Raw genomic sequence first — 21,491 nt, forward strand, 5'->3', positions numbered from 1 at the left:
GTCACACTTTAACACAATATTAAAAAGGGATGCATGTTATACACAAGAATTACAGTGGTCCTGTTTCTTACATTCGAGGTTCCATATTCCTTCGGAAAATAATGCATTACTTTCAGGTCAGTAACTCACCTTCTGTTTAGTAGGATCCACCAAATGAAATGTATTTTGATTTGACAGTTGTTTTACAGGTACAATTCTAACTTGCTGTACATCTTTGTCAATCACAGGTGGGTCTTGTGAGCTGGGGCACGTGAATACTTTACCCAAGGCAGTTGTCCTTCCGCGTTCGGTTTGCGCGCCCTGATTGGCCTCTCAGCGCCCAATCGACTATCGCCTAACTACTCGCTCAATATACTACTCAGCTTTCAGTTCCACAGCCCAAGTCCTCAGCTGGCGTACTAGAAACGTGTGCGATGGAACCCAGTCTGAAATGACAAGTTACACCAGTGACAGTCCCCCTCCCGACGCTCGTGACTTCCACCTCAGCTTGTTCTCTTTGGTGCCGTGGTTAAATGAGCATCTAGGTCAGGAGATAGAGTTCCTGCCTTAGGGCAACTAAAGAGGGCTGTTCACCAGACACAGATCCAGGATCTGTTTAGGCCAAGTTATTACAGAGAAACACACAACATGTGGCCAAAGATCAGCACAAATATTCAAACCTACATTATTATAGATATACATTTGCTTTAGCCAGAGCATACCGGTACACAAGGTAAATAATCACATAATATTTTCTATGGATTTATTGCAGACAGGAATACAAATATTTCTCAACACCGACATATATTGCTAGAGTGAAGCTTATATTAAAACAAAAAACAAAACAAAACTGCTCGACATGTAAATGAATACAAATAAAATTCAGTCCGGAAAATTTAGGCCTGCTGTTCATTCATACTGACACAGTGCATTGCTTGGTATGGTATTGCTTTGGTGAATATGAGCTGCTTTAATGTGGTACTGGTAGAAAATGCTGTCATTCAGGTATGTAGTCAGTGTCCCACTGCCCATCAGCAGAGAGGAGCATAGACACAGCACAGCACAACACTGTGGGCTAGATCCACATAGAATGGATTGCACGATGCTAATTGCACCCTTACTTACAATTCATTATGAATTGTAAGTTACAATTCATAATGAATTGTAAGTAAGGGTGCAATTAGTAGGGGTGGGAATGGCCAGAGACCTCACGATACGAGATACTTGCGTCACGATACGATAGTATCGCGATACTAAATATATCACGATACGCTGAGTATTGCGATTAAAAAAAGAATTTATAATTTTGTTCAATTTTAATTTATTACCTTTTTCGACTGCAAAGTAAAACTTTGTCAACATGTTTTATCTAATAAAATAAAGTTCAGTCTGCTCATCTCACTTCAATCATTTGTATTGCAGAACATGGTATTTTCTCAAGCTGACAGATGTAAACACTGTAATCTGTGTTGCATGTACCTGACAAACTGAACAGTTTGTATTACAGTCATATTCCAACTTAACTGAATGCACATGTGTGTGTGTGTGGACTACTGTACTATTACAGGTATTGAAATGAACAATGCAACTTCCTTATACAATTTTTTTTTTAAATAATACCGGTAATAATTTTTTATGAATTAAATATCGATACTTGGCGTACCTGTATCGATACAGTATCGCCACGCAAAGTATCGCGATACTACTACGTATCGATTTCGCCCCCACCCCTAGCAATTAGCATTGTGCAATCCATTCTTTGTGGATCTAGCCCTCAGGGCTTCACTGGTGAACCTCAACATGAGACACCCGTTGTTATTGTCATAATAAAAATTACACCATCTCTATGTGTCCAAGTCTGCTTGATTCACTTTGCTGCCATTTTAGGGAGAAGTATGACCTTGCTTGTGGGACAGAGCACACTGTGGAGGTGTGGAGGCCAGGAGTCACTAGATTGCCTGCTGTCCAATCAGCCTTCGGAGAACTGTCGGAACAGGGTTTCTGATTGGCTGTCTTTGAAGTGAGGGACAAAGTGGATCTGAATGATCTCTGAGAAGCCCTCAGAGAGATTGGGATCCACATAGTGTTTCCTGTCCAGAGACAATGACAGGTTAGAGTGGACAATAAAAATGCAAAACATGCATTTAAACAACTTTCACATTCATTATAATGATAGACATTAAACACTGGAAGCAAATTAATCTGCAATTGGCGGTTAAACTCTTTGATGAAACTCTGTAACTTTAAAAACAGGGTCCCTGAAAATTGTGTATTACAATAAACGCATGGTACACACAATACTGTTATATCACAATCTGGAGTACAAACTGAGATTTGAAAGATGTATGGCCTTCTGGAAAATATTCTCCAAACTTTGCCTAAAGTTAACTATGGATATTGTAGTTTAAATGCCAAATACATATACTTAGCCATTGAGAATGTTTTACAAGTCGCCACAATTGAACCCTTGCACTGAAGAACCATGTACATGTGGAATCATGTATTTGCTGTTCAATCTTTGGGCTATGCATGCATATAACCTCTGTTCCCTGAAGGAAGGGAACAAGATACAACACATAGGTATGGGGTATCACGCTCACATGCTACCGGCTAAAGAGAACTTCAATCAACCTGAACAGGCCACGATTGGTCTAAGCCAGGGAGGACCGGCCCCCACTCTGGCATACAAATGCCCTGGCTTAGAAACAGCTCATTCTAAACCCGCTCTTCATCGAGCACCAAGCACTGGGCAAGGCCCCAATGTGTTATATCTTGTTCCCTTTCTTCAGGGAACGAGGGTTATACACATAACACAAAGTACCCTTTCAGTTAGTCACTCAATACAACACATAGGTATATGGGGACATACAAAAGCGCCTCAAGACAGCTCAGAACGGACACAAGAGAGCCTGTAGATAGCAGAACCTGAACAACAATCCCTTACTCCAAATAGTAGTACTATCCCGATAAGGGGGTTCCACTAAGACTGAGAGGCCACGCCCAACACTGTGTGGGCCACACTCGGAGCAGTGACATCCATCCTGTAAAACCTAACAAAGGTATGAGAGAATGCCCAACTGGCAGCAGCACATATATCTCCCACTAAGAGCCCTTTAAATAGGGTCCAGGAAGTAGCCACACCTCTGGTAGAATGTGCACAGACTATAGCTGGGGAGGCAACATCTTTACTGCTGTATGCCAGGGAAATCACCTGCAAGAGGCCGTTCCTGAGCCAGATTAGCAAAACACACAAAGAGCTGCTTGTACTTATGTGTTTGTTGTGTCCTATCCACATTGGTATGCAATGCCCTAATAGGACACAATATATTCAAATTCTCATGCTCGACAAGAGGTGAAAGGAGGAGGAGAGAAGGCCAGGAGCTCTAGGACATGGCAACCTTAGACACAATTATGTGTTATGCCGCAAAACCGCTTACCATATGCGAAAACTGCATACAGGAAGGAGAGACAGACAAAGCATGGAGCTCACTCAATTGCTTTGTGGAAACCAAATCCAGCAATAGCGTGGCCTTGGAAAAAAGGAACTTCACATTCACCTCCTGCGGGCTTAAAAGGTGCCCCACATAAAGCATCCAACATTAGGATCAAGTCCCAAGAGGGAACATGAGGCCGGCAACATCGGACCCCCTTCATGAAACGGCACACCAAAGGATGAGGTGAAACACCATCAAAACCCACATAACACGCCAACATGGTGACCAGATACTTTCAAAGTCGAAAAGGACCTACCCCGGTCTACCACTGAAGACAGACAAGGAGACACCCCTTTAATCTCTCACCAATTCTCAAAAGCAGTCCAATTATAGGAACACAAAGTCCTAGTAGAGTTGGCCCAAGCACCCTGGATGGTAGCTAAAAAGTTTGTGGGCAAACCTACTGCTCTAAGCCTGGACCTTTCAGGGGCCAGGCCCAGAGGTTCCAAAATGAAGGTGTTAAACCTGTCCCTGAGACAAGAGGTGTATGGGAAGTGTTAAAAAAAAATTGAGGTACGTTCAGAAGAGGCAGGTCCAGTATGAGGCAAAGTCCAAAACCTATCTTTGGAACGACAAGATAACCATTGTAAATACATGGTTGTGACTCCTCCAAAGGCACTACTTGAATAGCTTGTTGCGCTAAATTTCCCAGTGCTTAAAATGTCCACACATGGGGGAGGACGGGACGCAAACCGTAGTCTGTACCCTGACTCTACCGGAGCTAAGGCTCCTACAGGGTCTATGAGGGGTGATCATTTCTCCACCCTTGCCAACTTGTTTGGGATATGAAACAACCTTAATTTTGCTTTGCACACAGGGACAACGAGAAAACTCACAAGTGTAACTTTGCACCAGAAGAGAGATTTTTGATAATGGTCTGACCATCATCCATCCGTTAGTAGACACACAGCTAGGCTTGTTTCTTCCTCCTCCTCATCATTGTGGTGGAGTTGGAAGGCACAGAAGGCATGTCTTGACGTACCACAAAACTGTACTCATGTGATTTTGACAACACATTCCATAGCAATCAAACAATTGGCGTTGTGAAGGCGGGGGAGCGGAGCACTAAGGAGAATGTGGAGCCCACTGTTGAGGTCAAGACATCTGTCTACGGGGCAGCGTGGAACGCAGCACCTCACTCTCGCCTCACTCTGTGTGCATGGTGGAGACAAATCCGCCCCAAACATCCCAGCTGGGGAAACATCATCGTCCAGATGATGCAGTCTCCATTTGTCAGGCATGTCAGAGAGGTTAAGCCACAAGTGACAGTGAGCCACCACAGCTGCGCCCTTAGTCCTGCCGACGAACCTCATCTTGGATACTACGATCATCCAAGATCTCGAGTATTTGGTAACCAGCCTCTAGTGCCGCTGACATATCCGCTTGTAGCTCCGCTTGGTATGCTAGTAGCATTGTGGAAGCATTGCGGCAACGATCCATCTGAGCAGCAGAGTGATAAATCTTCTCAATTTGCGCAGCTGAAAACACGAGCATGGGAGCTATGTGAGGCGGGGCTAGGTGGCTAGGTAGCTAGCTAGCGAGTGCTCCACAGGCGGGGAGCGCAGCAAGCCATTATCTTTCATGCCCTCTACATCCAGGTGAGAGAGGTCAGGGAGGGGGACATTGGTAGAATGGGGTTTAACTTAACCCATCCAAGTTTAAGCTCTTCCATGCAATCCGAGAAGATAGGAACCTTCTGTCTTGCTGATGCAGGAGCCTGGGGGCGATAATTTCCAGCCTAGATCTCTTAGGGGCAGGAGACAAGGAAGGCCACACAATTCCCAAGCACGCTGGCACAAAATGTGAAAAGCAGTCCCTCCAATGTCAGGGGAGACAGAAAGGCTAGCCTGCGTTGGAGGGACTTGTGAAACCATGTCCGAAGCACAGAGGGAGAGAGCGTCCTCAAGGCTAATATCACCAAGCTCAGTATCAAGCTGGACAATCAATTCTCTCTAACCAGCATCCACATCTTCATGAAACTCATCCACGTCGGGAGGCTGGTCAGACCAAGCCGTGACCGAACCAAAGGTGATGGGCATCTCAGGAGAAAGTAACATGGGGTCCCGTTTGATTTTCTTATCCCGGTTGTGGTTTTCAAGAAAAGACACAAATAGAACAACGGAGGCGACAGTGTGCACAAACCACCTGATACAAAAGAGACGATTCAGCATGAATATGTCCCAGACAAACCAAACAGGCATCGTGTGGGTCCTTATCTCAATGGCGACGAAGAGCCTCCACTGCATCCACACTATCGTCTTGAGTAGCCATGCTAACTAGTAGCTAACAACTCACAAGAGTGATACCCCATAGATATGTGTTGTATTGAGTGAACTGACTGAAAGGGAACCCTTGAGTATGAATGTGATCTATCACAAGTAAGTCCTCGACCTCTATGGTCTTACTATGAATGAACACAGCACTCTAACTTACCATCTTTAGATAATAACGTTTGAAAACATTGTTCCTCTAAAAACTTTAAATGGAATTATATGGTTATTCATCTGAGGTACTCAATTCATATTTTGATGACATTAGATTATATAAAAATTCATTGTCATTATACAGCACAAGTACAGTACAATGAAAATAAGTTTGACATCCAACCAGAGTGCAAATGTAACAGTAACGTGCAATAGTAATATACAGTGTACAGGTGATTAAACTGGGTATAAAATATATAAATTAGTACTACTAGGTGTAGTGCTAATCAGATGTACGGTATGTACAAAGTTGTAATATTAATATGTACAGTGATACAGGTATAAAGACAGTATGGTAGTAAGTCATACTCGCCAACAGCGTAACTAGTAAGAGTAGGTAAGGGATATGTACAGATATAGATATAGTATCTACACATATTTAAAATGATTATGTGCCGGTATGTACAGACCGGTGGATACTTAGATATATATATACGGTAGGGGTGTAAAGGTACACGTATCCTAAGGTTCAGTACGGCTGTGTACCGAACAAATACAACGGTATGGCACGATTTCTAAGGAAATACATTTAAGCTCGATTTGCTGGAGTTTATTGAGATGAGACAGAACGCCCTAGAAATATATTGATATTCATCACGGTATTTGATTTGATTTGAATCACGGTATAAAATGGAAATGTATGAAAGCATTATCTGTTTCGTGCATGTTGACTGGAAGCAACTCATTGACGATCACTGTTATTTAGATCTATTGCTATTATATTTGATATGTAGGAAAACTCCAACATTTTGGGAAATTAGCTTATTTAACATCTTCCCTGGAGTTAGACAAGAAGATACATAACTTTAGGTTAGTTGTAACGTTAGTTTAGGTTCATGTTAACGTTAGATAATGTACAAAATAAACGTTTTCCGCTGCTATAAACGTCGCACTTTTATTTTGAAAACCCCAGAAAGGAAGTCATTATATTTGCTTTACCATCCTGTTCTGTGTTAGCTCCGGTTAGCTCCGAGTGTGCAGTAGTTAGTATTATATTATCAATACCAGCCATTGGATTACTGTTTTCTAAATTGGGGAGGCTTTTAATCGTCAAGGTAAGAGGATTTTAAGTCATGGTATCCATAAACTTCAATCGGTTCGGATCCTTTGAAGGAATGAGAATATCAACAAACACGGCTTCACGTTGAAACCACTGACTGCGCCCAGAGACTCGAGTGGTTAGGCAAAAAATAGTTCAGAGTATATTTGCTTATAAAACGTAATTGTCTAATTCAATAATTTTTTATTTCTCCACGTGGTGAATACACAGGTCACAACATGTTTACAGGAACGTTTTGGAGTTGTATTTGGTGACTGTAAGACCCTGTAGGGAACGTCAGGCTCCGCCCCCCCCCCCCCCCACTTCCAGTGATGAAGCTAAGCTACGCTAACGGAGCGACTGTTCCCAAAGCTAAATGCACGCACAGAGACAAAAAAGGTATGTATCTTCTTGTCTACATTTACATTTAGTCATTTAGCTGACGCTTTTATCCAAAGCGACTTACAAGTTCTGTACGACAAGCCATCAGGAAGGGCACAACTCTATCAGCTGAGTAACAATGTTCATCAAAGTGTTGAGTGCTACAGTGTAGGTTAGTTTATTAGGACAAGTGCATGGTTAGTTAGGGTTAGATGCAATTTTTTTTTTAATTCAGATAATGGTTGAAGAAGTGCGTCTTTAGTCGACGGCGAAAGATTGGACGTGTTTCGGCTGTCCTAACTGGGGTGGGTAGTTCATTCCACCATTGTGGGGCAAGGACTGAGAATAGGCGACTTCTCTTTGATGACCCTCCCGGAGCTTGGATAGGAGTAGGTCTGAGGCGGCCAGAAGATGCAGAGCGTAGGGGTCTTGAGGGTGTGTAGTTAGAGACCATTGACCGGAGGTAGGCGGGAGCAGTTCCCTTTGCCGCACGGTATGCTAGGTCGAGGGCATTGAAGCGGATTCGTGCAGCAATGGGGAGCCAGTGTAGGTCCCTAACTCCAGGGAAGATGTTAAATAAGCTAATTTCCCAAAATGTTGGAGTTTTCCTTAAGCACTCGCAAATAAGTCCTATTCTCCATTGGATAAAGTGTTGGCCTAGAAGGGCCATCAGCAGAGGGCGCTGTTGGCCCTGAATTAGTTAAGGGATGCAGACCAGAGAAATACTTTCATCTTGTTTACATCAGGGTCCCCCATTTTCCCCCATAATGTTTTGTAACTATTTTTGAAATGGCAACAGAGGGAAAAGGAAGGAAGGATGAGTTACATGAGACTTACTTGTAGCTATGGTAGATCATGTCATTGACCCTGACATGCTTGGTGTCAGATGGCGTCATCTCACGGAACTGACAAGTGCAAAAGAGTACATTTACTGAATGTCTTCTCACTGCAGAGTACATTTACTGAACCTCTTCTCACTGCACACAGTACATTTACTGAACCTCTTCTCACTGCACACAGAGTACATTTAATGAACCTCTCCTCACTGCACACAGTGAAGGAAACACATTCTGACAGAGATATAATTTGTATTGGCAAAAGAAAAGAGAGAGATAGAGAGAGAGAGAGGAAAAAAGAAATACAGTGAAATGGAGGAGAGCGGAGAGTAGCCCCTTTCGTGACTGTGATGCACGCCAACAAGGTTTGGCCTTGTTGGCGAAGAATTGTTGAAGAACTGGTCCGACGCGAAACGTTAGTTATACAAGTATCGCAGAGTAATTTCAAAGGTACTCACAGTTGCACGAGGGTCTTGGACAGAGAAAAGCAATGGTTTGAAAGCTTGGCATTGCTAATAAACAGTTAAAAAAAAATATTATAAACGTGTAAACAGCGAAGAACGTATGGTTGCTCTCCCCCGAACACCGCAATGAGGAGTAGGGTATATCTGCAGAGCCGCACTGCCGTCTCAGTGATGTTTACACGTTTATAAAAATTATTTTAAATGTTTATTAGCATCGGACCAGTTCTTCAGAGTTAAAATAGGGTGGTTTCCTATGGGGGAGCAAGGGACTGTGGATTCACTCGGCCAAACCTTGTTGGCGTGCATCACAGTCACGAAAGGGGCTAAGCGGAGAGGTACCGTGGGGTAGAGGAAAGATGGGAAGAGGAGAGAGATATAAGAGAGGCGGTTTCTTCCTACTCTGTTGTTGTGCTTGGCCAGCTCCAGAGAGGCTGAGAAATGGAAACATCGACTGGACACTCCTGCTGCCTTGGCCACATCCAGGTATCTGGTGAGGACAGAATAGTTAATCCCTCACACAACACAAGCAGCAGTACACAGACCCCCCTACACACACACACCTTACAGTTGTGATTTACCTTTTGCGAGAATCGAGGTCTGGATTGGTGTTGTCAACGGCAACACTGCGGCCCTCCTTCAAAGCACGCTCACATGCTGACACACAGCTTTGCCAAGAGCCAAGTGTATCCTAATACACACACACAGATTGCAGAATGGGTACAATACAGTACGGCTCAATACACACAATTGTTAAGGGGATGCAGACCAGAGAAAGACTTTCATCTTGTTCACATCAGGGCCCCCCATTTTCAATTCATAATGACATTTATGACATACACAACATACAGATATACAGATATATATCATGACATTTACGACATACATGACATACAGATATACAGTACCGTTACATTTATGAGATACAAGATATACAAATATACAGTACTGTTTAGCAGAGATCCTAACAGAAACTATATACATTCGAGGGGGTTGGGTGGGTGGGTTGGCTTTGGACATTTACGGGGGCCAGTTTCAAATTGCAGCCTCCCGTAGGTGCTCTTTGAGGGCGGTTTTGAAGGTGGGTAGGGATTCACATTCTTTTACGGCTGTGGGTAGGGTGTTCCACATTGTTGTGGCATAATTGCGAAACGTGTTTAGTCCCTTGTTTGTGCCGAATCTGGGTTGAACATTTTTTAACAAGATTTGTGGAACTCCCTCTGGTGTTGTGGTCGTGGAATTCACTGACCTTTAGGAAGTATTTCGTACATGGGTATTGAAGGAATGTTTTTCAATGTGTATATAATGTATATATCGGTGGGTGACAGCATCTACTCAGACGGATCTATAGATCTTAAAAGTAGCCGGCAGCCAGTGTGTGTTTCCACGGTAGAGAGCAGCAAGCAGGGTGTGAGAGTGCCACGGTCGTCGTCGGCCAAGTTGTTCAACAGAGGAGATAACAGGCCGCTGGTGGGGGAGGTTTGGTCAGAGAGCTACGGGAAGAGTTCGACATCGATAGAAGAGGACGTTAGTGTGTTAAAGGTGACCAGCCGTTGCCATGGTAGCGTGTCACGTAGTAACGAGAAGAGGGGGCGTTGCTATGGGGAGAATGTTATGAGATGTCAGTTCCTTCCGGGGTAAGTTAGATTAAGACACAATGTGAAATCGAGCAGACACGCTGATCAGAGACTTTGAGATCCCTCCTCACCCTCGCTGGGTGGCATGTAGCAGTTGGAATGCACTGGGGTGATCACTTTGGATTAAAGTGTCAGCTAAATGTAAATGTAAAATTAGCACTTTGTTGACTACTAATATCAAAACCTGTTATACAGCCAAATGTGACAGAGGTTCACTCACCCTGTTGATGTAAGCATAGCCCTTAGGAATGATATGGGCGTGGAAGAAGGTGGATTTACCAGCTGGGGAAGAGGAGAGGGGAGAGGAGAGAGTGGGACATGAGTGGCAAGAAAAATGTGGAAGGGAGTAGAAAGAGAGAAGTAGACTTACAAGCAGGGTAGCCTACAGCGACGATGACCTCAGTCTTGTTGGAAGTGAGGGAGGCGGTGGGGGGGTCGTACAGTCTGGCAGAGGAATCACACTTCCTCTGCAACAACGAGCATCGCCATATTAGATATGCAGTCATATTAAAGACACGCCTTGGCGTTTAGAATTGCAGTCGTATCAGGCAGTTTCCATGATGTGGTGAAAGATTGCCATGGTGGCACTTTAATGAGCCATGAAACCATATGTTAACTTTCGTCATCTGAACCAACAAGCAACATCAGTCACAAGGTAGCTAGTTAGCTTGCAGCAAGCCTTACCCCTAGTAAAATAAAAATACTTAAGTTGAAAATTACAACATAGGACATAGACAAACCCAGACAATTACAGGTACATACCATAAAATGTACTTATGTACACCATAATATTGAATTGTATAGTCTTGTATAGCCAACCAGTTGTACCGCTTTATTCCAGCTCTTACTTACAGGGTCAAACTCAGGTGAGTTGTAGGGGGCGCTCTTCCAACCAAGAAAGTACTCCTCTGGGGTGTGGAACTGCAGGCCAATGTTCAGAGCAAACTAGACACAGAGAGACCGTGAGAGTACAGTACATCTTCAAGTGTCCATCTCTTTTCTTCATCCCCCTTCTGCTCCACTGGGCAGCGAGGGGGTTCCAACACCCATTCTGCTCCACTGGGCAGCGAGGGGGTTCCAACACCCATTCTGCTCCACTGGGCAGCGAGGGGGTTCCAACACCCATTCTGACTCTCTATCATCATGTGGGAACTGGGAAGCCGGCCACAAATTATGAGCCATTTTGTAAGAGATTCCAGAGTAGAGTCTATTATTATTTAAAAGGTGCTGTAAGTGGTATTTTTTTGTTTGTTCAAATAAGTGGTCTACATGTTCAAATAATAGCTCTACACTCCGACAGCCATCACTGATATAGATAGTCAGGTCAGTAACATGGGTCTCCCAGTCCCTCTGCTCTCTTTGTCTTGGCAAGATTTCTTGAAATACTGTAAGTATAAATATGTAGGGTGGGAAAGGGATACCAGAAAATGTATTTTCTGTTTACAGCAGAGCAGTGGGACTGGAAGACCCATGTTACTGACCAAACACTCTATATCAGTGATGGCTGTCGGAATGTAGAACTATTTAACAAATAAGAAATACCTTACAGCACCTTTAATTATAGGATGTGTATGGTAGGGGAACAGTAGGAAGGGGGAGTCAGAGCAGAGTCTCACCAGTCTGTCACTGGAGGAGAAGTCCTTCTTCTTCTTTCCTGGAGCCCAGTTCACTGGCCTACCGGCAGCATCTGGGGACAGAGGACACATATCAGAACGTGTGTGTTTAAGAGAGTGAGTGAGTGAGCGAGCGAGTTAGTAATAATAATAAACTGTATTTGTATAGCACCTTTCATATAAGAATTGCAGTGTTTCACAACAGTTATGTAGACACAAAATAGACATTGGCATACAATTAGCATACAATTTTAATAGACTTATGTCTAATAAGATTTCCGTCATTAAAATCTATGAAAAGATTGCAATATATTTCCGTCTTAAAATGTCCACCCCAAGAGGGGCTCCTGCACAGGTCCCACCCACACTGTCACCTCCAGGGTCTGAGGCCTCACTTGTATTGGGAATCGTGCAATTTCAATCTAATCTAAAAACGAATAATATTGATTAGTAACATATCTGGTCTATAAGGCTCTTTGTAATGTATGCGTTCGTGGTTCTGTAAGACAAATATGTGTACTGACTGAGTTCAGAGTCTAAATCAGCTGAATAGTACAGAGAGAGTGAACATGCATCCATGAGCGGATTATCCCACGAGGGGGGTCCCATGGCAAGAAGGTGCCCCTGTGACACAGGGGCTATACATGGGATGGGAGGCAGGATGGGCTAGAGCAGCGGTTCTCAAACCAGTAGTTTATTTTAAAAAGATTTACGTTCTGGCAACATATTTTGGCTAAATATGCCTAGTTTCATAAATGTGTATTGATAACATAGTGCTGTAATAAAATGTTCTAATAAATATGCATGATACATTGCCTGTGGTGCATTTTTTCCTATTGCTAGGTTTTAGTGGGTTTTTCCTTACCTTCACGTGGGGTGTGTCTGGTGTGTTGCATTAATTTATTTGAAATTTGTTGGACTTAATGGTGTTTTTGTTTTGTTCTTGATTTATTGTGATGTTTCTTCTTGACTTGTTTAACACTTTCAGTGCCCATGACGTCATATCACGTTTAATGCCTGAATGCCCACGACGTTTATTAGCGTTTTTAATTTTTTTATTAGCGATCTGAATTCATATTTCATCAACCGAGTCTCCCGTGGTACAGCAGCCCCTGTAGGAGCTCAGATGTGGAAAAAAACGCCCCCTATCGTCTCCCAGATGGTAATGCACCCTTTTGGAATGGACTCAATGAAAATGGATGAGAAAAGAAAAATCCGGAATCCACATTTTACTTCTCAGGCATGTAACCCGAGCCGATCGGATTAATTGTGGACCCTCAGAACAGCGTGGAATACATATGTACAGTATGTAGCGTTGGATCAATAAAAGCGAGCGATATTTGGAATGGCGATCAGGAATTGGAATAATCTTTTTGGATAACATCTGATCTCAGGTAAGGAATCTATTTTACCAGTCTTAGGATAATCAGACCTGTTTTCACAGAGATATAAGCTTTTCCCCTATGTGTGTGTGTGGCTGTGTGGCTGTGCGAGCGATCAGGAAATAAGAGAATCGATTTTTCAGATCGCCTATATAGCGTGCATACGTACACATACTATCGATAATCTAGCGTTTATTTGAAAACGATTCATAAATAGGCCGAAAAATTACAACGTTTTTGTGTATTCTAGAATATTCCAGTAAAGGGCGATTATCACGGAATATTTATATTTTCCTTGAAAACGAGGGCTTTTCAAAATGCTATAAAACGAAAATGAACCGATAAAAAAACAATCCGTTTCGACAATGTTGACTGCAAACAAGTCATTGATAAGCGACGGGCAGATTAGACACATAGCCATAATTTAAAACATAGATTAGGCGTTTTAACGCTATCATTGAAGTGGGTGGTGGCACTCAAGCACTAAATCGTGCGCCCCCTGCCGGCACTGAAAGTGTTAAAGAAGACGTGTCCGGCCCATGGGGACATTAACGTGTGTTGTCGGGCCTTACAAATACATTTGATTTGATTCATGATCAAGTTCAACAATGTTTGTTTTTATTTGGATATTCCTTAATTCCACATTGAAATTACGCGATACATTAAGTGTGGGGTAGGGCTGGGTGATTAATTTGAATTAATGATTTAGGACGATTTTGAATTTTTTTTTATCGATTTTCAAAAAAAATTAAAAAAAAAATTTAAGTCACCTTTTATTTTACAAAAAGTGATGTTTGGTGAAAGTTAGATTTGCACTTTATTAATCCCAATAGGGAAATTCATTCTTGTTTGATGATCAAGAGGCACCTTTTATTTGTTAAATTTGGCGAAAAAGCAAGTTATTGCACTATGAATCCCAATAGGGACATTCATCTTTGATTGATCAAGAGTAACCTTTGTATATGGTATATATATATATATATATATATATATATATATATTTTTTTTTTTTTTTTTTTTTTTTTTTTTTTAAGTGAAGATTGGTGAAAGTTAGGTTTGCACTTCAATCCAAATAGGGAAATTCATCTTTGATCATTTTTTTGTGTCAAATAAAAACAAAGGTTATTTGAATGATTTCCTTGGCGTTTCTAGTTTTCAAGAGAAAAAATAATCGATTCAAATCGGATTTTTTTTTTTACATTTTTTTTATCAGAGATATTGTTTTAGGCCATATCGCCCAGCTCTAATGTGGGGTTGCCAAAATAAATCCTAAATAAAATGGGGTTGTGGTATAAAAAAGTTTGAGAACCCCTGGCCTAGAGGTAAAGATGCCGGATGTAACCAAAAGGTTGCTGGTTCGATCCTTGTCTTTCTCAGGAGGGGGTATTCCAGCTGAGAGCTGGTGACTGAAGGGTGGCTGGTATTACGCCTAGGGTGCCCACCATCCAAGCCTTGCTCCCCTGATTGTTTAAAAAAATTAAAACAGCTCTGGAATACACACTTCCAGGGCCTTTTGATAAAGGTTATCTAACTCAATTGGTGACCTTGTATTTGAAACAGTATTACTTTCAAATAAAATCATGCTAACACGAGTACATATTCCAATTGAAATGAGTGAGATGATGAAAATAATCCACACACAAACCCGGGGCTCTGGTCCGGGGAGCCGGAGGCATTTTCCTAGTATGTCTAGTCTGTAATCTAGGTATGCATGTGACTGTGAGATAGCTATCACCATTGTAACAGCAGTCCTACAAACACAGGCACACTCACCTCCGACATACAAGCTCTGAAGTTTGTCAACAGTCACTCCACCATTAGCCTGAAAGTAGAACACACACACACAAGCATGCACATACACACAGAGTTAAAACTGGTTTTCTAGTATATACAGCACATGTGACAGAGGTGTTCCCTTTCCCGCCATTGTCTCTGAAATCCTAGTGTATATTTGCAGGAGTTGCAGTGTATAAATGCAGTCCATTTATTTGTCTTATAATTGGTGTGGTTGGGAAATACCATGGTGGTATCATGTATCTCTCTTGGTGTACCTTCTCACACAGGTGATTCCACATGCCCATCACTGGCTTTCTGTAGATACCTGGACCGGTCGATACAAACACCTAAAACACACAGAAAGAGTTGAAACCTCATCTGTATTTAAATACCCTGACGTATGGCCTGTGTAAAACTGAACCTACTGGACCTCACCTGTATGGGTAACTGGAGCGTCTGGAGAATGTCCTCCACTTTGGACTTGAAGACCTCTGGTTTCAGTTTGCCTCTAGCGATCCCCATCTGGTTGGTGAAGAAGATCACCTGGAAGACAGATGTAGACCATGTAGGAGTCTGTTAGGTTATGTAGAGACGGGACACTTGGACTCATGAAATGTGCACTGAGGGTTTTGATGATAAAAATGGAATCGGATACAGTCAATCTGCAAAACAGTCTTGCTACTTTGAAGTTGACCTGAGGTGATGATTCAGAGTGTGTATCGCTTCTGTGGTTATATGTTTTTTTGTTGTTGTTGCAAATAAAATAAAGTTTTAAAGGTGAAATATCTTATAAATGGCCTTTTCCTGTGGTTTGCATTGTTTTCTAGCAATGTGGGGTTGTACCAACACTGACTAAATGTGAAATCTCTAGCTACTCCCGTTTCTTCAGTTCAGCTCAGACAAGAACCTCCCCCACTGAACCAAGCCATTCAGAATGGACTCGCTCCCTGACATAAGTAGGTGCTGCTGATCTGCATATCTCAGCCCCCTCTGTGGTTGTAGCCACCGCCCACAATCAACAATTCGCTCAACAACAGAGCGAGTGGAAATTATGCGAAAGCGGTTTCCCTGTCACTGACATTTCCTCAAATGAAAGAATTTACATTTACTGCGGCTGCCAGAGAAGACCAACCTAACTTCTCATACAGGACACAGTGGTGAGTGTCATAGTTTATTACACACCAGTAATAAATCTGAGAGCAAAATGATAGACGGTGTTCAGAAGTGGAAGGAGCAGCATTTCTATAAATGACATCCCCATAATCCAACACTAATAAGAAAACTGCTTCAACAATCCTTTTTCTGCTATACATAGAGAAGCCGGCTCTATTTCTATGAGATTGACAAGATCATCAATATGGTATTTAAATGTAAACCTCTCAAGCCAGATACCAACCAAGGTACGTATATTCAACAACTCTCTCAATGTTGGATCAATTTCTAGTGGATAAGTATCATAATCAATATATCTAGCTCTAGTAAACAGCATGAACTTTGTTTTGATCAGTTTGAGATTAATAAGCACAGCCTGAAGATCATAAAAGGAGAGCTGCATGTTCTCGATTGCTAGCTGTACATAATCAGCAATACAATACACAAACAATAGCATCATCAGCATGAAGTTGAACTTGACAACCACTCGATGAAGATACATATCATTAATATAAATAGTCAAAAGGACTGGACCTAGAATTTAAAGGATAACTCCAACATTTTGGGAAATTAGCTTATTTAACATCTTCCCTGGAGTTAGACAAGAAGATACATACCTTTTTTGTCTCTGTGCGTGCATTTAGCTTTGGGAACAGACGCTCCGTTAGCATAGCTTAGCTTCATCACTGGAAGTGAGGCAGGACAGTACCCTGACGTTCCCTACAGGTTTGTTGATATTCTCATTCCTTCAAAGGATCTGAACCGATTGAAGTTTATGGATACCATGACTTAAAATCCTCTTACCTTGACGATTAAAAGCCTCCCCAATTTAGAAAACAGTAATCCAATGGCTGGTATTGATAATATACTACTAACTATTGGACGCTCGGAGCTAACCGGAGCTAACGCAGAACAGGATGTGTAAAGCAAATATAATGACTTCCTTTCTGGGGTTTTCAAAATAAAAGTGCGACGTTTATAGCAGCGGAAAACGTTTATTTTGTACATTATCTAACGTTAACACGAACCTAAACTAACTTTAGGTTAGTTGTAACGTTAGTTTAGGTTCGTGTTAACGTTAGATAATGTACAAAATAAACGTTTTCCGCTGCTATAGACGTCGCTCTTTTATTTTGAAACCCCCCAGAAAGGAAGTCATTGCTCTCGTTATCTGCTTGAGTGTCCGGTTGCTGGTTAGCTCCGTTAGCGTGCAGTATATCAATACCAGCCATTGGATTACTGTTTTCTAAATTGGGGAGGCTTTTAATCGTCAAGGTAAGAGGATTTTAAGTCATGGTATCCATAAACTTCAATCGGTTCAGATCCTTTGAAGGAATGAGAATATCAACAAACGTGTAGGGAACATCAGGGTACTGTCCTGCCTCACTTCCAGTGATGAAGCTAAGCTATGCTAACGGAGCGTCTGTTCCCAAAGCTAAATGCACGCACAGAGACAAAAAAGGTATGTATCTTCTTGTCTAACTCCAGGGAAGATGTTAAATAAGCTAATTTCCCAAAATGTTGGAGTTATCCTTTAACCTTACGCAACACCCTTTGATACCCTTTGAAGACATTGGCCTGGGAAAAAAGGGGAGAGGAAAGAAATGCTGAGGGGGATTTATTTTTTATTATTTATATACATTTTATGTATTTCTGAATGTAAAGGGATGTTTGGGCAGGACTTGATTAGCACATTAATAAAAGTTATTACATGGGGTTTTAACATTCGCCGAAATGCTTGATTGTGATTGGTCAATAGCCCCCTGACAGCGGTGAATTATTTTTCGATAACCACCGGTGATTATTGTTTTTCGCAGCTGGAGTAATCAAGCCCCACTGACACACACTGTTTCAGTGCAATCAGACACACCTGCCGGGCTGCCCGCAATAATAATAATCACTTTATTTGGGCTGACAGAGCCACAGAACAACTGCGTCTGCATTTGATCTCGTCTTGTCGATTTTGTAAAATGAATTAGGTATATTGTTAGTAAGTTAGCCATGTAATAAGCGGGATAATGTATAGCTATACTCGGTCATCATCGCAAAATAATTGACCTTCACTGACGTTTAAAACACCTCGCCGAGGCGCCTCAGTATTTTAAACTCTGTGTCGGTCAATTATTTAGCGACAATGACCTCGTAGCTATACATTATCCCTTACATAATGGAGAGTTGGTATTGGCCTTCACTCCACTGTTGAGGGTTGAGGGATTATTCTCAAATTGTAATTTTTTTTAATTAATTATGTAGTCCTCTATACATACAATACAATTTGTATAAAAATAATTGGCAATGCTTTTTTTTGTTGCTAATAGTACACAGCTGTGTATAATACCATGTTAATTTTGGGAGGAACCAAAAACCATACCTCCACAAAGAATTAAATAATAAAAAGATTATAAAAGCCAGCACAATATACTTTGCTTATAATGTGAAAACATGTATTACACAACATAACATTAAAATATGCTAATGAACTACACAGTGAGAGTACAGTTTTCTGAACACAAGTATCTCGGATGTGGCAATCGTGATAAATGAGGTTCACTGCTCTCCCTCCTCCCCTACCTTGTAGCCTTTCTTCAGCAAGCTAGCTAGCCTGGGCTGGATCTCAGGGAACAGAATCCTGTTAAGAAAACACAAACACCATTACTGTTATTACCATAAAACACAGATTTTTGGAAGGGAGAACCCAATAAATGGTACATAACAACATTAGTTTAAGAAATCTTATTGAACTAATTACGCAGCACATCACATACTTCCAGTCATCTGGTGCAGTTGGAAACACTTTTCCAGACTTGGTGGTGATGATGCAACCATCTATATCAAACCCAGCAATCTGGAACAGTGGGAGAGATGTTTAGATATTAGACACAACCTGCACCATAATTGTCTCGAATTATGCCTATGCATTAGCTTTTAGTATCCCCAAGCAGTTTCCACAATGTGTTTAAGTGTGTTGTCCAGCGTTTTTGCTTGTGTTGTTTGTAAAAGAACCACAGTTGAAATATCTTGACTTTTCTGAGGTCCCTTAGAGCAATGGTTCCCAAAGTGGGGGTCGCGAGATGATTAAAAAAAGATTATTAATAATAATAATAATTCCAATTCCTACACACACACACACACACTAGGGCTGTCTTAAATACTTCGAAGCTTCGAACATAAAAAAAAAAATCGAAGTAAAAAGAAAAAAAAAGTTAAATTTTTTTTAATAAATTGTTTTGTTTTATTTTTTTTGCCTCCAAAATCTTGCGCCTCCTTTCCAATGAAACGAAAGTAAGCGGCGCCTCGACTCCACCTCTCTACAACAAGCACATGGAGATTATCTGTGTTGAAAACAACAAGGACATGTGCAGCAGACATGTCGACGAGATTTGTGTTCATTGTGCTGCTTTTTTAAAGTGTCCCGACCCATATAAAAATATGTCTTAATAAAACGTGCTTAATTAAGTCAAATTCTGCCTTTGTCTCTATCAACTACATATAAATATTTATATAATTGTTTGCTTGATAGACGAAGGTTGCAACATAATTATGTAATGTCATGTCGTTGGCTGTGAGAGCAGCCCCACTGCATCCAGGCAGCGCAGCCGAGTGAAACCTTATTGGCTGCATCACAGTCACGAAAGGGGCTTAATTAATTAATCCAATCCACTTTATTTATAGAGCACATTTAAAAACAACAACGTTTACCAAAGTGCTGTACAAGTCCCACAACATAAGATGTAAAAATAAATAATAATAATTAAAAAAAATATATTAAAAAAAAGTAATTTCTTTTCTTTTTTTAAGTAAACATTTTTTATTTTATTTTTTTCTCGAAGCTTCGAATTAAAATCGAAGCTGGGCCCCGAAGCTTCGATTGCCAAAAAAAACTTTGAAGGTCAGCCCTAACACACACACACACAGGGAGCCGCATGTGATTTGTGGAGGTGGGACCCTTACAAAAAACTAAAAGTCCATCAAAATCAGTGTTGTTGCTAATCATTGACACATGCTAGCCTGTAATAATCCCCCCCAGAAAAATGAAAACATTTGATATATTGCAAATATATGCCACCACACACACTGGCATTTAAAGGGTTAGAATTAAACATGAATTGGATATGTGGTGTTATGATCAGTGCTGAAGTTGAATAAAAGATTTATGAAAGAAAAAGTGGTAAATTATTTCAACAGTCATATTTTATGGCGTTTTTGAAGAGGACAATTTAGTCCCTTATGGTAAGAGTGAGTAATTATTTTCAATCTGACATTGCAAAAAAACTGAAAATCCATCAAAATCAGTGTTATTGCTAATCATACATATGCTAGCCTGTTTTTTAACAATAATTTGTGATGCCATCACAAACACTGGCATTTAAAGGGTACAAATAAAAAATGCCTGCACCAGAATGCAGGAAATTAAGTCTTTGTAACAAAAAACGTCCTGGTGGGGGACCCCCAGACCCCCCACTTAATTAAAAAGTGGCCTGACTGTGGCTATATTTTGCACTATATATCCTGGCCTGAATAATTTCCACAGTCCGGCCCTGGTTAAAAGCCTCCAATGTTTATTAGTGTGTGTGCGTTTGAACGTTTGTGTAGCTGAGGGGTACAATTCCCTGACTGTATTGTTAGATATGATATTTAATACCACTACCTCATGTACTTTAACTTCTGGCCACCCAGTACAAGATATAAGTATGATGAACACTTTCCCACCTGATGAAACGAACCAACACAAATGTACCAAATCGAATATTTAATACAGCAAAAGGTGTATACAACATTCACTTAATTACATTTATGATTTGAAATATTGGATATGCACTTTTATGGCAAATGAGTATTCGTAGGTAAATCAACATTGAATGTCCAATCTCTGGTTGCGCAGGGAGTAAGTATACAACCTGGAATATTTAGGAAACGATAGCGATAGTACTTAAATGATTATAGCTGGATACACTAAGGGGGGGGAGGGGGTCCCGCTGGTTGTAAGACAGTAGGAGGGGGGGGGTTAGAGAAGCCGCTGGCGGTATCCCATCTGGCCGACGGTGTCTTGGGAGAATCCAAAGTCTTGGACACAGTGCCCACAGAACCTCGGGCCGCAGACGAATACAACTGGACCCTCTGTGGAACGGTATCTGCCGGTCCACAACGGAGAGACGTGGTGCGACCTCACGTGTAGAGCGCCGCCTCACCTGGAGTCCTCTCCGGGGGGTAATTCCAACACTCGACAGTGTTGGCCTTTATCCATGGAATAATCAAAG

At 41.5% G+C, this 21,491-nt stretch overlaps 1 protein-coding gene across 2 annotated transcripts in view; it reads right to left on the reverse strand.

Moving 5' to 3' along the window:
- Positions 1-753: 753 nt before the first annotated feature.
- The window catches only part of pnkp (polynucleotide kinase 3'-phosphatase), a 28,988-nt gene continuing 8,250 nt past the window's right edge, over positions 754-21,491 (reverse strand). For both annotated transcript variants that reach the window (XM_084316598.1, XM_084316599.1), the window contains 13 exons: positions 18,999-19,078; positions 18,805-18,862; positions 15,517-15,624; positions 15,357-15,428; positions 15,079-15,127; positions 11,927-11,997; positions 11,163-11,255; positions 10,681-10,777; positions 10,531-10,592; positions 9,255-9,364; positions 9,076-9,163; positions 8,214-8,281; positions 754-2,069 (listed from right to left, as the gene is read on the reverse strand). In XM_084316598.1, the coding sequence (XP_084172724.1) occupies positions 1,949-2,069; positions 8,214-8,281; positions 9,076-9,163; positions 9,255-9,364; positions 10,531-10,592; positions 10,681-10,777; positions 11,163-11,255; positions 11,927-11,997; positions 15,079-15,127; positions 15,357-15,428; positions 15,517-15,624; positions 18,805-18,862; positions 18,999-19,078 (1,077 nt within the window). In that variant the 3' untranslated portion in view covers positions 754-1,948. The remainder of the gene's footprint in view (positions 2,070-8,213; positions 8,282-9,075; positions 9,164-9,254; positions 9,365-10,530; positions 10,593-10,680; positions 10,778-11,162; positions 11,256-11,926; positions 11,998-15,078; positions 15,128-15,356; positions 15,429-15,516; positions 15,625-18,804; positions 18,863-18,998; positions 19,079-21,491) is intronic.

The sequence above is a fragment of the Notolepis coatsorum genome (genome assembly GCF_963971535.1).
Source record: "Notolepis coatsorum genome assembly, chromosome: 1".
Lineage (NCBI taxonomy): Eukaryota > Metazoa > Chordata > Actinopteri > Aulopiformes > Paralepididae > Notolepis > Notolepis coatsorum.